This window comes from Phalacrocorax carbo, chromosome 4 (genome assembly GCF_963921805.1).
Source record: "Phalacrocorax carbo chromosome 4, bPhaCar2.1, whole genome shotgun sequence".
Taxonomy (NCBI): domain Eukaryota; kingdom Metazoa; phylum Chordata; class Aves; order Suliformes; family Phalacrocoracidae; genus Phalacrocorax; species Phalacrocorax carbo.
Genome location: NC_087516.1, coordinates 41,761,023 through 41,779,627, shown reverse-complemented (window position 1 = coordinate 41,779,627; position 18,605 = coordinate 41,761,023). Strand labels below are relative to the sequence as shown.

The following is an 18,605-nucleotide window of genomic DNA, read 5'->3' as shown; positions in this document are numbered from 1 at the left end:
TTTGCAGAAAAACTAGAATATGGGAAAGGGATATATTATATAAATATTATAGGTGTACAGTTATGCAGTAGTTTGTATTGGAACCATGTAAAAACTTTTAGTTATTAAATTGAATGTATTTAATTACTTTTCATAAATATAGTGCATTGTTTAAGCTATATTTATTTTCCTTAAAAATAAAATTTAAAAATCCATCTTTAATCCAATACTCCAAGATAGATTCCAATGAATTCCTTCAGCATTCTGTGATCTTAAAGACAGGCTTAGGTTGTCCTACTTCAAGGCACTGAAGGAAAAAAGACTTAATCTAATTTAAGTATGCTGAACTTCACAATATTTAATAAGGCTCGTGGAAGTAATTACTTGTTTAGATTGAACTTCTATTGATTTTTTTTTTTTTTACTGTATGTTGAGAGAAACTAAGAGTAAGGGGTTTCTTTCTAGTTCTCGTTCACTTTGGGAAATCAGAACTGTGTTTATAGCCATATACATAGTGCATTGCTTCATACCGCTGTTTGCTAGTATTCCCTTAACCTCTCTTGGCCACAGAGCAATGGGTTAAACTCAAATTGTGTTTTTAGTGGGGTAGTGAGAAAACTGAAGGCTATTACTCTGACTGCTTTTCAAAGTGTATTGTGCAGTTACTGAATAATGCAGTGAAGGTGGAAAGTTATGCAGTCAAAAGCATTATAGGCAATGTCCCCATTTCCAAGCCTCACCAGATTGTTCTCTGCAGTTGCTTCAGGGCATCTCATTCAAAGTGCAGCTCCTCAAAACAGGATCAGGAATATTTTATACTCAAGAAAACTCATGGCCTTCTGTCTCTGTCATGCCTGCTGTCAGTTCCTCTGCACAATATGTATTGATAGTAACAAATAACATGGAATAATTCCCAAATGCTTTCTGGGTGCTTTGTGTGTCTCTCTTTATATGGTAGCAGCAGCTAAAATGTGGCTGAAGATTGATGATTCCCCTTCCATCTGTTGGTGAGAAACAGGCTGCAGTGTTTCAGTAGGCCAGTAAGGAGAGTCCAAGCCTGATGGGTCTGTTTCTGTTTAGTGAAAAGAATGTAATGTAAGAATAAGCTGTTTATACAAGAGGAGGAAAGTAGTTCTTTTGTGTTTAGATGCCTTGCATGGTACCTAGAATCCAGTAAAGCCTCCCATGCTGCTGAGAAAATAGGAAGCTGCAGTAAACGTAACTGTGAAATCTAAACTTAATAGGGACAGGAATACTGAAGGGTAGTTACCCTGCAGCCAGTTCTGTGCATCTGGGATAGCCAAGCCTATTAGCATTTGGCAATGGTTAAGCCCAGGGCTTTTAACTCTCAAATAATACAATGCTAAAATTGGAAAGTACATGTAACTTCACTAAGATCTGCCAGAAACGTGGGATGATCTTGGGATCTGCACCTTTGCAGTTCACAGGTGAAAGTGATGATGCTATATGCTGTTAATTTAAGTTTTATGAAAAGCTTTGGTATACTCTCCTTTTTCTTATATATCCATTCTTGCTTTCTTTCCAAGCATATTTTCATAAAATTAAGCATGTATCTAATGTGAATTTCTGTAAGACTGGATACTTCTAAGCAAATGAAATTTCAGCTCTAATATTAACAAAACACTGTCAGTGCCTGTGGTACATTCTCACTGGCAACAGAATTAACTGTTATACCTCAGTAATAAGGACAGCAAATGTGCAGCAAGACTGGAACGAAAAAGCAACTTCTTTCTATTTTGCCTGGTTTGATTATGAATAACCATATCAATATCTAATTTTCTAAAGGCTGCATCAACCACAAGATGTGGTAGCAGGTGTGAGAACTTACTGACCTGCTGGCACCTGTGGTCCATGAGGCCTGACAGCAGCACTCTCACAGTGTTTGCTCCCCCATCTACTGGCTGTGACTTTGGTGTTATAGACACTGGTCAGACCTAGTAATATCCCATCCATCATTTATTCTCATGTCTTGTATATGGGAGATGATGTTGAGAGAGAGGTGTGAGCCTGATCACATATTGATGTGAAAGGGAGTGGAGAAACGTAGGTAGATCACAGAAGGAGTATCTTAAAATGCTTAGGCAAACTGGACATAGTAAGTCCATGGGCCCTACTGGGAAGTACCCATGAATGCTGAAGGAAATGATATAATTTTCAGGCCACTCTCAACTTTCTTTGAATGATCACAGCAACTGGGAGAGGTTTCGGAGGACTGGCACAGAACTGGAATGAGTGGCTGATATGCCAGAGGGTTCCTAGAAGCCTACAGGATGGTTTTGAAATGTAAGGACAAGTGGTAAAAGGCTAATTAGGCTTTCTGAAACAGAAGTTAAAGGGTAGATGAACATCACAGGCTGGGTTGCTCCTGAAGTAGTGTTTACTTAAAACACACTTTAAGATGGCAAAAACACGAGGTTCTAATCCTGTTTCTTTTCCTTCAGCCAGGAAAATGAACCTAGACTGAAAATAGAGGCTTTTTATTGATCATGTTAAGGTCTGCCTGACTTTTGAGAGATAGATAAGTGTGCTTGGCGTGAATGAATGAATTCTGAGTAAATTGGTATTTCTGTAATCTTCTCTCACAAAAAAAAAGGTGATTTGGGGGGGTGTGTTTGTGTATATATTATATGCAAGATACCAGCAAGCAGCCCAATTTATTTCATAAAGCACAAGGTTGAAGCCGAATTATAGAACTAAGATGCCTGCTGATGTAAGCTTGCTTGTGAGGGATTTTGAGATGGTATAAAATTACTATATGCATTCTTTCTTTTTCTTTTTTTCCCCAAACCTAGATTTAATACATATGGGTAAGTAGATAAGTTTCTTAAAGCATGTTAGAGTGATTTTTAAAATGTATTTTTAAAGTATTTATAAGATCCTTCCATTAGTGATGATGGCTTTATACCTCACTATCTTGTAAAACAAAGCTTTGCAAACATAAACCTAATGACACAAAGCTAGTTTATCTGCCTCTTATGTTCTTCCCTTGGTTAGAGAAACCTTTTAGTTTGAAGGATGAAGTGAGGCAAACTCAATGACTTTGATTTCCTCAGATACGCACTGCTGCTGGAGAGGTTGTCCATGACAGACCAAAATGATGTAATTGGACATAAAGTAACAAGTACCTAATTCGGCTCTGTCAGCTCTGATGATGTCCATACTGAGGGAAACCTACATAAAGAACACGGAGCTCTGGCTGTTTAGTTTCCGAGATGTGTTGTTTATTAGTGCATTTAATAGCAATAATGCAAACTGTTTCTAATGTACAATTTAATAATTCTTTTTTTAAATGAAAATGGCAATAAAGTTTTGGAGAAGGTTTATTTGTTCAGTAAGGAAAAGTGTTGTGACACTTATTGAGGCCCATACCCGGTAATGCCTGCTTGCTTCCCAGCTGTGAGCCACTATGAAAACAAAGATTACTTTCCCCTCCATCAGCTCACACCCAAGCTAATTTTACAGCCTTGTCAAATGGCAGCAGAAATTACTAGTTATCACAACTTTATTAGGCTCGATTGACAAGGCTAGATTGGAACAGAAACACAGTGTGACTGAAGCTTGTTGCTATAAATTGAATACTTTGACATACTAAGACAATTACTATGTAAATCTTACACTGGAAAATGTTTTGTCCCGGTAGCTTTATAGAGGGATTGTCAGTAGCTGGGAGCCCAGGGGGTGCTGTAGTTCCTTTAATAAAGGGAAAGCAAAGGTCAGATCTGATAAAGCAGCTCAGCTAAGAGAGCATGTGCTGACAAGGCCAGTGGGAAAAAGGTTGAAAATCTCTTTGTGTTTTGCTCTAACTTTCGCTGGCATTTCCTGTAAGAGGACAAAATCGGAGGTGGGCTGCTTCTGTGGTCTAGTAACTGCCATAGTAGGCTGCTACCTTGCTTCCTAAATGCAGCAAAGGGATGTCTGCAAGACATTAACTTCTCCTATGCTATTATCAGAGGGGGCAGTCTACAAGGTCATTAATGTGTCTAGAAGGGACAGAACCTGGTAACTGGCCAAAGCATTGCTATTGGCACCCTTTTAATGTGCATAAAATATTGTTGTTGTTCTATCCACAGGATCAAACAAATTGCTGTTTTTATGAATTGGCTTTTGCTGTAAAGTGGCTGAAATGGTGCCAGCCCTGCTCTCCTTTTTCATCATTTTAGAAGCCCATTTTCTTTCACTTGCTCTTCTACAGAGGTAGTAGATTTCTGCATGTTTCTGTTATAGAGAAGCTGTAAAGGTGGAGAATTTTGCAATTCTACATCTTTTTAAAACTAGCATGATGGTTTAGGATTTTTTTTTCCTACTTACAAACTCATCAGGGAATTAAACAGAACTATCCCTATACCTTGAAGTAAAAGGATGCTATTTCTTTATTTCTGCCCTGTAGAGTAGGCTAACCTACAAAATAAAATCATAACAGTCTTAGGACTCTCGGTAGTAAACGACAAAGAAGAGTAATTTTAACTCCTTGTCACTACCCTTCTTTTTATGAGCGGTCCTCTTTTCAAGTTGTATTTTATTAGTGCTTGCTGCAAATAGCTTCCCAGTGTTTCTGTGACAACTTTTATTCTTCTTCGGGCAAGTTAGTATTTCAGGAAGAGAAGAATATCTTACTATTATTTTAACCATCTAAAAGTCTCCCCGCAACTTTGAAACTGACTCTAAAATGATTTTATTCAGAAACTTGGTTTGGATTCTTGTTTCAACTCAGCAAAAGAATTTTGTATGTCAGAGGAGTAACTAAACCAGTATTAAGTGTTTTAAAGCAAGTTAAAGGGTGTGACAGTATCATTTTTATGAATAAGCCTTGAACTCCTGGAGCCAAAGGACTGGCTATGATGACAAACTACCAACAGCATGCCAAATACAAAGCTGGTAGAAAGTTCCACTTTGAGTTATGTATATTTCAGATTTTTTACTCTACAAATTATTTACAAAGAAATTCCACCTTACTTTTTTGTAAAAATACTTTGATTTCATAGTAGCCGTTTTCTGTTGACTCTGTTGTAGGTGTGTATAATAGACAGTATTGTGCAGCTTTCTGGGTTCATTTTTTAAAAACAGTAATAAATGCCATGCTTGAATCACACATATGATTAGTGCTTAGTAATGTGTCTAATAATGGAAGGGAGAGAGGAAGGAGAGTCTTTGGCCAGAGATAGTGACGAGGTACTTACTGCTTTGAAATTAATACGGAAACAGCTCGTGCCCTCTCATCTGAAAGTCTCAAAAGGACAAATTTAATGACGTAGTATTATTTCTTGATAAGAATTATTAGATATTAAGTTCTGAAATATCATGGAAAGAAAACCAAGATTGGTTAAGGATAGCAATATTTGAAAGCATAATTCAAGGTTCATAACTTTTGATTCATAATTATAATCTTGAAAATGTCATTGTATCTGTTTCATCAGCAAATTCATTATTTGATGCCAGGTTTTTTTACATACATACACAAGTGGTTGTGTGTATAAAATATTTTTCTGGCAAAGTCCAAATTGCTAATGTTTTTTCATAATTCTGAGGATTTGTGCAAGGGAAAAACATAATGCCCTCTGCACATTTTCCTTTTCTAAACTCCCTTTTTTCTGAGTGCCAATGTAATAACTTCAGGAAGAAAATAAAGGTGTGACCTACTTACCTAGCAGGATGACAGTTGCTTATTGTGGTTCTTTTCTTTCTATGTATTTCTACCAAGACATTTGTACATCATTTTCAGACTTAACACAAATTATTCTGAAATTTAAGAGTTTATTAAATAATAAGTTTGCAGAAATCTATTAACATATATACTAAGAAATTCATTCTCATAACCTTAGCTGCTGAGTCTATTGTTCAGCATTTCTTCCATGAATAAGTGCTGGTGTGCTGCTCTTAAATATGTGATGTTTAAATGCAAGAAAACACACATCTTTAGGAAAGCATCTGTAGTACTTTATTAAGGTCAATCTGTAGTATTCTATTAAGGTTAAGCAGAAAATGCTTATGCTGAGTGGGAGAGCTTTTCTAGTTTCAATTGTTAGGTTCTTTTCCCTCCTGAAAAGTATTTCTGCTGTGAGTCCTAGATATGTATGGTTGTTTCTTCACCCCCTTATCCCCTCCCAACTTGTTGATTCAGGCATTTGAATACTGCACTCTTGAAATAAATGACCTTGCTTTCCAAGGTCTCAAAATAATCTCTTTTGATGGCAGCCACTTTTTCATTTTGAAAAGTACAACCAAAAGACTGGTTATTATTTGACTGCTTTCTGCCTGTAAAGGTCTGCATTTTTAAGTGTTATGGGCAAGTGCATGGTTTAAAAATAAAAAAAATTTGAACTACATACTTTCTTTAAATTAAAAAAAAGAGTCTACCTAGGGAACACAACGGACTTCTGCTTTCCAGTTTGCCTTTATAATGGTACCAGAATGCAGCAGGATTATATTGCAGAAGCAAATTATTTTGATTTAATATCTAACTTACCATATAGAGTAATGGTAAGCTAGGCTTTTCCCTTGTTCGGTGTGATCTTTTCTGACTAAGGAGTTACGGCTTGTGTGTGTTTAGGGCTGGAGGAGATATCCTTGGGAGTAGCTTGTGTATTAGTTATATCTTCAGACTTACTAGGAGGAAAGAATAAGCATATCAGTACAGCATGTATGTCTGATGCAAATACTCCTACAATTATGTAGTAGCTAGAAACCATAACAAAGATCAAAACATTGTTACTGTGGAAGCCAGTAGTAAGTCCCTGCATTCAAGAAAGAATTGGGAAGAGGTTCTGTGCGATTAACTGAGAGAAGGTTAGTAGTATAGGCAGAAGAGTCATAGTCACTGGAAGTCTGTCTTTTAAAGCTCTTCAGAGTTGGCATGTTACGTGCTTATGATGAGACTGTGTGGTGTAAGAACAAGAGAGAGAACATTACCATATATTGCTGGATTCCAGTCCTGGCTGTGAAACGGGCAAGCTGCTTGAATTCACCACCCTAGTCTGGCAGTCTGTAAAGCTAGGAATAATCACAAATCTGCCCTCTGGAGAAGACTGGAGCCCTGGGTCTATTTGGTTAGATGTGCCACAGGATGTGCAGGTGCCTGCTGTTCCACTACATCAGGTGCAGATGAGGGAGTATGGTACATACCTAGATATACAAGTATGTACGAAGAAGGCTAAGAAACCTGATCAGGATGTCTCAGAATGCTTTGGGGAAGACAGCGTCAAACATTGAACAATTAAGCCTCCAGTTCTGTATATGGTCACTTACCACCATTGATGAGGAGGCTGCATTAGTCATGTCACTGAACGAGGAAAGCTGGGGAAGTGGTAGCGTGATGCTGCTTAATTCTAGCAACTTAACTTACAGGGAGCTGTACCTCAAGTACAACTTGGTGTGTTTCTGAGCAAAGTGAATGAATGTTACCTCAAACATTAAATGTTAAAAATTCTGCTAAGCAATTTGGTTATCTGAGAAAACACAAATAAGGAAGGAAGGATGGAGGTGAGGAAAAAATATGATGAAAACAGTGGAAAGCTAGTCAAATAATGTGCTCTTATCAGTTTGGGCATGATGTTGAGCATGCATACATAGCCAGGGATATTGAGGATAGTCAGGACTACTGAGAACACTTCCATGGAAATATTGTGATCAAAGCTGAAGCAAAAAATCAGTTTGTTATACTAATTTCAGGTAGACTGATTTAGTTTTCTGCCCTTCATCTCGTAGGCAAAATTATCAAATTTCATGGGAGGTTTTTCTTTTGAGACTTTGCATATGTTTATATTAACATATATTTCATTTAAACAAGCCATTTTACAACATACATAGAACCGAGTTATCTGGTCTTGGTCTTCATTTGCCATTCAAATCAATCTTGTTACTGCAAAATTGTAGTAAAAAGTCATGAGTTGTTTTAAAGGTTATCCCAGACGAAAATACCACTAGGGCAAAAACTGGTCCTGATGGAAACAAACTAAAAATAGCAAATAATATCTTAATTGTAGAAATTATTTTGAAAGACCTAGTAGTTGCACTCTTTTCAATTTCCCACTGATTATTTTCTTTTTAAAATTCCTTAATCGGAATATAATGTCATACTAAAGCTCTACAGTAACACATTTGCCTTTATCAGTTGCTGTATGATTTGGTAACAAAAAGGATAGCATAAAGTAATGTTGATTGACATAAACTATGTTGTTATCTTTTCTATGTTGAGTTAGATCTTGGAGAAGAACCCGTACTTGACTGAAACTGGCTCAACTGCCTGTCTGTCTTAAACCTACTAAACTTTTTCGAATAGTGATTTTAGGATCGATTTATTTCCAGGCCTGTGTGGATTTCCCAGTATTCCAAGCTGTAATGAAAGTCAGTGTGTTCTTTGGACACTATTCTGCCGTTCAAACTACCTTAATAACACCTACTGTCCACATAGTGGCTACATTCATTTAAAGTGTGCCAGTGACAGAGTCTTCAGGTGGAAGCTGACCACTGGAGTTCGTGTGTGCATGTACCATCATTTTCTAAATCAATACAAATTTGACAAAATTTTCCACTGAAATTGCGAGGCTTTGAAAAATAAAATCATTTTGCTCAGCAGTGTTTGAAATATTTCCATAAGAAGTCATTTCAGTTTCATTTAGCATATATACCATAATTCGAAAAGTTTTACCTAATGAATATTAGTGCTCATGTAAACACTGTTAAAATTGGGTGATAATCTTTTGTATATAGCATTTTTCCTTTCTACAGTAAACCTTGCTTTATTTTTTATTTAAATAAACTTTTTGTAAGATTGCATTCTTCAGAAAATATGAAAGTCCCTTTAATTATAATTTCTCATTTCTTTGGATAATCAAGGATCTTGTTTTCAGAACATTGATTCTACAGGGTAGTTAAGCTATTAACCAAATTAATTTTACAGAGTATATATATTGAAATCAGTGTCTGTACTTTGCTTATTAAGAGGTATGCAAGAACCTTGCAACCCGCATAAATCAAAAAGCAAGTGTAGTTTGAAGCTATGGTCAAACTTTGTGTCAGCACCTCTCCAAATGCACTCTACATAATTTTTGGTAATGAACTAGTATTAAAAGAACACTTATAAAAACCTTTGATGCTGATGCGACATGGTTGCAGTTAATGGCGAAAGTATATTTCTAGTAGCTTCTCTGATAATTTTGCTGATGCTTCTTGGTTTTTAACGTTCTCATCAGTAAAACACAGATGAGTTGACATACGTAGATTTATCTAATATTTCAAGATTTATGGATTTGTCAGTTACTGTTGCATATAAAAACTGTTATCTTTTCTGCTTAATACATGAATCATACACCTACCTAGACTGGTTTATTCTGTGTTGTAGGCACCGCTAATAAATTTAAATATAAAAACATTTATCACTCCGAACTTCACTCAGACCTAGTGATGTGCTAACTAGATTTTTGTTCTAGGCAGAAAGGACCTGATCATTATTTTGAAGACTAGCAATGGTTTACAAGAAGCAATGTCTGTGTTTCCAAGTAGTCTTCTGGCAACCAGGGTATTTGGCATCACTTCTAAAATGCAGGATATGAAGAACCAAACTGATGGACTTGGAACAAATGCTGCATACGTATATTATTATTCTCTCAGTAAATCCAATGTCTCAGCAGTGGATGTCTAACTGCATCTTTATTGCAATTCATGCGCCTTTCCTGACCATTACAGCTATCCATCAGATCTGTCTTGCAGCCCGTCACAGCACAGAGCCAGCTATACTCTGCTATAGATAATGCTGAATAGAACTTCAAATAAAATGCATTTCTGTGTTACATCTTCTAAAATATAGTGACCTTCTGTTACAGTTAGTCTCATGTCAGAGAGCAAGGGGCTAAAAATGAGTAGAATTTAACTTGCTTGAAGAAAGGCAAGTAGGCTACGGCTACGAAACCTAACAGTCAGTCTTGACAATAGAAGATGGTGAAACTTAAGGTTTCTATGAATTTGAGAATATGACCAGGTTTTCTGAGAAAAGTAGGAAAATGGCATTTTGGTGGTTTGTGGCTCTTACTAGAAATCAGTTCACGTGTAGCCACGTACCTTTGCAGTGACAATCAAAGTAAAAGTAAATATAAATGAGGATTGAAGGTCAAAGTGGAATGATGGGGACACATTGAGAAAATGTAAGATGTTTTTCTTTTGTGTCTTCTAAACATGGCTCTCTCTTTAGGGTTAATAGAGAAATCTGTTCTGTAGGGAAAACTAAATAGTTTAAAATTAGGTCCATCAATGTTGCTTCTCTTTCTTATCACTTAGCATATACAACTACTCTGAAACCATCAATGAGGATATCCAAATGCAGAGCTTCCCCATCTGCATACACTTAAGGTTACAATATTGACCAAGAAAATACACAAATTTCAGTACCACCTCTTTCAAAAAGGTGTATTGTTTTACAGGAGGGGCAACATTTTTAAAAAGAAACAACATTCTGATGTATTTGGGTGTTTCAGGTATTGTTCTTTCCCCTTACCCTTTAGAAGTTGTAATCTGGCGTGTGGGGTTTTTACCTGGGGTTTTTTTGTGTGGTATTTTGGGGTTTTATATGTTGGCTTGGGGTTTTATGGAGCTGGAGAACCTATTAGTTTTAAAATCATACTTACTGGTACTTAAAAATGCTAAAGGAAAAATCTTGCTTTCAGGAATAGCATAAGAATTACATGCATGAATAGTAGTTGCATTTGTTCTAATCCAAGAAGCATCTCTGTTGGCAAACAACTGGCAACAGTAGGTGGTGGTTTTGGTAGGTGGTTTTCTTAATTTGCCACCTGAAACAGCTCCTTATTAATAATGGGCTTTCTTTGTTGTACATCTTCCTACAGTTGAGAAAGAAGTTTTACTTAATTCTATTGCTGCAATGGATATTTCTTTTCTCCCAAAATGTTAGAATATATACTTAGCCTTTTCTATCACTAGGTAAGGAACACTGTTTTCTCCAGAACTTCACACTCTTGCAAATCAACTGTCTTCTTCCCAGTGTACATATATGTTCTACCAGCAAACTGCTTATTACAAAGTTTCAAAAAGTATTACTTTTGCAAATGCCTTGTCATTAAGATCGTCACCACATTTTAGGAAGAAATGTCTAAAATTACAAATTTAAATCTTATTTTTTAGGAAAACATCAAAAAACTTGATTGTTTATTCACTACTACGTAAGAGTTAATACTTTGCAAATAAAGCTGTAGTAGCTGTGAGTTTTATTATTTCTTTGGAACATTTCTTCAGTGTGGTAGCTGTACAATAAATTGGTAAATATTGATTTCTAAGTGACATAAAGTAGAAATGCAAACTAAGCTGCAAGTATATGTAAATCAACATTATAAACTACAGCAGTATTTGATATGCATAGTTACTCTTTCTGAAAAGCAGCAAAGATATCTGTATGTTTTATACCTAGAAGTGGCAGGTCTAAACTTTTTTTTTTTCTCCTTTCTTTGTGGTTTTTGTTTGGCTTTTGCAAAGCTGACACATTTCTGTTTGCATGGATACCTTTACCAGGGTGTGACTTTCTCCTGGAGAATGGGGAATGAGAAATCATTCAGTTACTTTGTCCCCAGAGCTGAAAATGCCACACCATGTTAACAGCAGAGGAAAGTGTGCCTTTTCCCACTTTTTTTCAACAAAATGTGAAAGATGAGATCCTGTCCCCTGTTGCTGAGGGGAGCTGCTCCGGAGCCAGCTGGATCTGCAGTGGATCAGCAGATCTTGGCACACAGGGTTTTTCCTGAGGCAGGGAAGCACCAGGGCAGCAGAGACCCCCACCAGGAGCCAGCAGCTCTTGTGGGAGATGCTGATGAGGTGAGGGCCTTGCCAAAGCAAGGGTGGCCCCTCCCATGCCTGTAACAAAGCAGCCTAGGGAGTGCAAGTGACCAGGAGCATGGTGGGGCAGTTTTCACAGGAAGGGCGTAGTCACTCTACCAGCCCAAGAGGTGAGTTCATTCAGTAGTCATCATCCTTTCAGTAGGAAGATGGTTATAGAATACACCTGGTGGAAAGCTATGCCCTCTGTGCTCACCAGAATGGACTTGGCAACCCAGACAGAGCTCCCACAAAAACATGCAGCTGTGCAGGTCCCAGGCTGCAGGGAGTGCCAGAGCCTTTCACTGGTAATGGATGGCAGCTGTGAGAACAGCTGTGTGAGGGGTGACCAGGTAGATGATTTGCTCAGCATGGTGGCAGAGCTACGCAGGGAGTAGAAAGGTTAAGGAGCATCAGGGAGGCTGAGAAAGAGATAGACTGGTGGTGCCAGGCTCTGCCCTCCCTGAAACACAAACAGGAGCAGCCACCAGCCTCCTGTATCCCTCCCCCACCAGGCTGATGGCAGTAGCTAAAAGGAAAAGAGTGAATGGAGGCAAGTTCACCCTCGGGGCAGCAGATGAACACCCTCCTTGCCCACCTCATCTTCCCAGGTGCCTCTGTATAACAGGTGTGAGGCTCTGCAGGTGGAAGACCAGCCAAAGAAAGATGTGGATAACATCTGTCTATGCCAGTGGTGTTGCCAGGATCGGAAAGGCCTACCCCCTGTATCAAAACTGCCTCCACGAGGAAGGGAAGTTGGGTTATAGTTGTAGTTCCCCTCCCTTATGAGGGGAACAGAGGGTCCAACATGCTGGACAGACCCTCCTCTTAGGGAAGTCTGCTGCCTCCCTGGGGCCCAGGTTAAGGACACTTCTAGGAAACTTCCTAGCCCAGTATGGCCCTTGGACTATTATCCATTACTGCTCTTCCATGTGGGAGGTGATGAAGCTGCAATACATAGTCCAAGGGCAATAAAAAGAGACCTCGGGGCCTTCGAATGGCGAGCAAGGGACTCTGGAGCACAGGTTATTTGTTCCTCTCTCATTCCAGTTGTGGGCAGCAACACTGGAAGGAACATATGCACTCAGTCTATTAATGTGTGTCTCTGTTGCTGGTGTCATTGCCACAATTTGTGGTTTTTTTTCTGTAATGGGATGGCTTACACAGCATGCTGGTATCTGATGGGATTCATCTTTCTCAAAGGGGAAAGAGGGTCTTTGCTCATGAGCTTGCAGGGCTCTGACAGAGCTTTAAACTTGATTTGAAGGGGGAGGGTGTTAATATCAGGCTTGCTAGAGACAAGCTGAGGGACAGCACACCAAGGTTAGAGGGATGGGGTGCTAGCAAGGGCATTCAGCCTGTGTCTTTGAGATACGCTGGTTTCACTGGAACACAGTTGAAGTTGTACGGGGATGAGCCAGGGGCTATTGTGGTAATAGAAGCCAAGAGGGGAACACTGGTGAAACATCCCAAAGGAATTAAGGAGTGTTCCTCTAAGAAGGTGACATGGACAACAGACCAGCTGCAGTGCCTCTACACAAATGCATGCAGCATGGGCCAGGAACAGAGCATTTAGAAGCCATTGCACAGCAAGAAAACTATGATATAGTTGCCATCACAGAAACATACATGGTGGGATGACCTGCACAGCTGGAGTGATGCGATGGATGTCTATAAACTCTTCAGAAGGGATAGGCAAGCAGGAGAGGTGGTGGGGTAGCTCTGTGTGTTAGGGAGTGTTTGGATTGTTTAGAGCGTAATGATGGTGACAATAGGGTTGAGTGTTTATGGGTAAGAATCAGGGGGAAGGCCAACAAGACAGATATGGTGGGAGCCTGTCACTGACTACCCAACCAGGATGAAGAGGCAGATGAATGATTGCTAGCTCTTGTCCTCATGGGAGACTCCAATCTACTGGATGTATGCTCAAATACAATACAACAGAGAGGAAACAGACTAGGAGGTTCCTGGAGTGTGCGGAAGATAACTTCCTGACACAGCTGGTGAGGGAGCCAACTAGGGAAGGCACCCTGCTAGACCTGTTGTTTGCAAACAGCGAAAGACATGTGGGCGATGTGATGGTTGGAGGCTGTCTTGGGCATAGTGATCCTGAAATGATAGACTTTTCAGTTCTCAGAGAAATAAGGAGGGGGGGTCAACAGAGCTGCCAGCTCAGACTTCCGGAGGGCAGACTTTGCCCTGTTTAGGAGTCTGATTGATTGAGCCTCCTGGGAGGCAGTCCTGAAGGGCAAAGTAGTCCAGGAAGGCTGGACATTCTTCAAAGAGGACGTCTTAAAGGCGCAAGAGCAGGCTGTCCCTATATGGTGAAAGACAATCTGTTGGGGAAGATGACTGGCCTGGCTGAACAGAGCACTTGGTCTGGAACTGGGGGGTGAGGTGGGCAGAAAGGAGAGTTTATGGCCTTTGGAAGAAGGGACAGGCAAGTCAGGAGGATTACAAAGGTGTAGGGAGAAAATTAGAAGGGCCAAAGCTCAGATAAAGCTTAATCTGGCTACTGCTGTAAAAGACAATAAAAAAAGTTTCTATAAATAAATTGGCAACAAAAGGAGGGCTAAGGAGAATCTCCAGCCTTTATTGGATGTGGGAGGAAACACAGTGACAAAGGATGAGGAAAAGGCTGAGGCACTTAATGCCGCCTTTGACTCAGTCTTTAATAGTAAGACCAGTTGTTCTCTGGGTACCCAGCCCCATGAACTGGAAGACAGGGGTGGGGAGAAGAATGCACCCATCACCACCACCATAATCGAAGGGGAAGTGGTTAGTGCTACACCTGGGCACATCCCGGTCTATGGGGATGGATGGGATCGACCCAGGGGTACTGAGGGAACTGGAAGAAGTGCTCACCAAGCCACTTTCCATCAATTATCAGGAGTGTTGGCTAATTGGGGAGGTCCCAATTGACTGGAAGTTAGCATGTGTGATGCCCATATATAAGAAGGAGGATCTAGGGAACTACAGGCCTGTCAGTCTGACCTTGGAGCTGGGGAATGTGATGGAGCTGGTAGTCTTGAGTGCAATCACATGGCATGTACAGGATAACCAAGTGATCAGGCCCAGTCAGCATGGGTTTAGGAAAGGTGTGTCCTTCTTAACTAACCTGATCTCCTTCTATGACAAGGTGACCTGTCTAGTGGATGTTGTCTACTTGGACTTCAGTACAGCTTTTAACACCATTTCCCACAGCATTCTCCTGGAAAAACTGGCTGCTCATGGCGTGGACAGGTGTACTCTCTGCTGGGTAAAAAAAACTCTCTGGATGGCCAGGTGAAAAGAGTTGTGGTGAATGGAGTTAAATCCAGTTGGAGGCAGGTCATGAGTGGTGTTCCCCAGGGCTTGGTGTTGGGGCCAGTTCTGTTTAATATCTTTATCAATGATCTGGATGAGAGGGTTGAGTGCACCCTCAGTAAGTTTGTAGATGACACCAAGTTGTGTGGGAGTGTTGATCTGCTCGAGGGTAGGACGGCTCCACAGAGGGATCTGGGCAGGCTGGGTTGATGGGCTGAGGTTAATTGTATGAGGTTCAGCAAGGCCAAGTGCTGGGTCCTGCCCTTGGGTCACAACAACCCCATGCAATGCTACAGGCTTGGGGATGAATGGCTGGATATCTGTCCAGGTGGGAAAGGACCTGGGGGTGCTGGTTGACAGCCAGCTGAACATGAGCCAGCAGTGTGCGCAGGTGGCCAAGAAGGCCAACAGCATCCTGGTTTGTATCAGGAATACTGTGGCCAGTAGGGAAGTGATGGTGCCCTTGTCCTCAGCACTGGTGGGGCCTCAAATACTGTGTTCAGTTTTGGGCCCCTCGCTACAAGAAAGACACTGACTTGCTGGAGCGTGTGCAAAGAAGAGCAACAAAGCTGGTGAAGGGTCTAGAGAACAAGTCTTAGGAGGAGAGGGAACTGGGGTTGTTTAGTCTGGAGAAGAGGAGGCTGAGGGGAGAACATATTGCTCTCTGCCGCTACCTGAAAGGAGGTTGTAGTGAGGTGGGTGTTGGTCTTTTCTCCCAAGTAACAAGTGACAGGACAAGAGGAAATGGCCTCAAGTTGCGCCAGGGGAGGTTTAGATTGGATATTAGGAAAAGTTTCTTCACTGAAAAGATTGTCAGGAGTTGGAACAGGCTGCCCAGGGAAGTGGTTGAGTCACCATCCCTGGAGGTATTTAAAGACATTTGGATGTCGTGCTTTAGGGACATGGTTTAGTGGTGAACTGGCAGTGTTAGGTTTATGGCTGGAGTCAATTATCTTAAGGGTCTTTTCCAGACTATACGATTCTATGTATCAGTTTCAGTACCCTAAACATCATTTCTGAAATATTCTCAGCTCTTAGGAGAAACTGAATTACAAGGCCATTATTTATTTTTAAAGAATGGGGGGTTTTGCTCAAATATGTAAACAAGTCGGTTTCACAATAGGTAAACAAGGAGGTTGTAGCGAGGTGGGAGTTGGACTTTTCTCCCTAGTAACAAGTGATAGGACAAGAGGAAATGTCCTCAAGCTGCGCCAGGGGAAGTTTAGGTTGGATATTTGGAAAAACTTCTTCACCGAAAGGGTTGTCAGGCATTGGAACAGGCTGCCCAGGGAGGTGGTGGAGTCTCCATCCCTGGAGGTATTTAAAAGAAGGGTAGATGTGGTGCTTGAGGATATGGTTTAGTGGTGGACTTGGCAGTGATAGGTTGGCAGTTGGATTTGATGATCTTAAGGCCCTTTTCTAACCTTAATGATTCTCTGATTCTAAGTCTGTAGTAGAAATAGTAAGGTTAAGCACTGATATTACATAGGTGCTGTTCAGTCAAGATGCTGAAGGTGCAGTGCTTTCCTTTCAAAAATGAGAGGTTGTTTATATTTTCTTGCTTGTATCAGTCTGCATCTTCAGAATCATCTGTTGTTTTATCTTTATTTTTAATACCAGCAATCACTTTGGATATCTAGATGTGAAGTTGGAGTTGTTTTTGTGGATGTTCTTGTTTTGCATGCTGTGAGCACGTCAGCCAGGGTAATAACATTGACTTGTTTTCTTGAGTTTGTCTCTTGATATAGCAGACTGCTTTTACAAAAATCTTGTTTGCTATGGACAGAAAAAAGAATCGCTTCAGATTTTCTTTTGATTCATATTATGTTTCAGAATTCTTTCTGATGAGAGGATTTGTTTTCCAGAAATAATGTTGTAGAAGGTATGTCCTCTGTCATTTTGTACGAAAAAGTTTCTTGTGAAGGAAAAGAATCTAATTTCAGCCAGTGTATTCAAATTTTTTTGTTGTTCAGATTTATTTTATGTTGTAAGCAATATAAATATTTTTAATGAACTAGTTACCACATGAAAGTACTGCTTGATTACTCTGTTGGATTTTATGCCTGAAACCAGTGGCCCAAATGGATGGCAGTATTTGCCAACTCAGACCTTTCAGTATGCTTATACAATTATTTTCTTCTCTCTCCAGCTGTAAGCACAAGGTGTACTTGGAAAAGCTACCCAATACTAGCATAATTATCCCATTTCATAACGAAGGCTGGACTTCACTTTTGCGAACAATACACAGTATCATCAACCGCACTCCAGACAGCCTGATAGCAGAAATCATTCTTGTGGATGACTTCAGTGACAGAGGTAAGGCCCAATTGAATTTAACTTGAAATTTATAGTGCAGTGTGGCCCACATTGAAACTAAAGGGAAGCAGAAAGTGAGGAGATCGCAACTGCTGGACTGTTTGCCTTGAAGTACTGTTGATTGTTAGCTGGAATAAATGTGTATAAGTGGCTTTTGTTTTACTTCACATAAATACTGAAATTCATGTCAAAGAAAAGAGGCTATGGACTGTTCATTGGCCTTTATTAATACAGTATTTTGAATATATTATTTTTTAAATACCACTGCAAATTTTAGTGTTTCAACATCTTTTCCTTTAGACTTCATTTTTACTCAGAAAACCTATTAAGTTTGACCATTTTGGATGCAACCTATTAGATTTTAATCCTGGAATGTTATTGAGTTAGACAGCTTCATATACTGGTACAAAGCAGCAATACAGAGAAATGAGACTCTCTTGAATGGTATTTGAAACACTGCTTTGGAATAGTTAATCGACATCTACATCATCTACGTATAGTAAAATTAAGAAAACTGCAATCACTTAATGACCTTTGCCATCATTACTTCTTGAATGCAACACAAGAAAGGAATGCTCTGAAATTTCTTAACTGAAATTTAACTATTTCGTAGGGAAAATTCATCCATAACAGTGATATGGAACTGGGAAACTGTTTTTCTTTCAAATTTCTTTACATCTCTTAGGACTTCAAGCACTGAAGAGCTTTGACTTTTAACATTTGGGGTTTTGTTTGTTGTTTCTGTTGAAATATCAGTTGCTAGTGTGTATGTGAGCCTTGTAGACTGATAGTGAAAAAGAAAATGGTGCTCTTTGCTAATGTTTTAGATAAAACCTTTGTCTCAGCTAGGAGCTTACAGGAGCAGATATCCGACCTACAATTGTGAGAATGTATGAATGATGGATGAATGAGAATTTTAGTAGAGTGCTGCAGTGGAATCATTTTTGTAAGAGTTTTTTTTAACTTGATATTTCAGGGGTTAGAAAGATTAATGCTTCACACATCTATCTTACCCTCTCATATCTGCTGGTTTAGTTGCAATATGTCCTTTGATGAACTGCTTCTCTATCTGTAATGTAATTTAAGTGAAATTGTAAAGTGAGTACAGTTCTGGCTATTGTATGTTTATAGAATCTAGACCATGGATGAAAGTTTTCCAAATAAGTATA

At 39.6% G+C, this 18,605-nt stretch overlaps 1 protein-coding gene across 2 annotated transcripts in view; it reads left to right on the top strand.

Moving 5' to 3' along the window:
• Window positions 1-18,605, top strand: part of GALNTL6 (polypeptide N-acetylgalactosaminyltransferase like 6) — a 497,632-nt gene that overhangs the window by 205,566 nt on the left and 273,461 nt on the right. For both annotated transcript variants that reach the window (XM_064449716.1, XM_064449717.1), the window contains exon 4: window positions 17,270-17,436. In XM_064449716.1, the coding sequence (XP_064305786.1) occupies window positions 17,270-17,436 (167 nt within the window). The remainder of the gene's footprint in view (window positions 1-17,269; window positions 17,437-18,605) is intronic.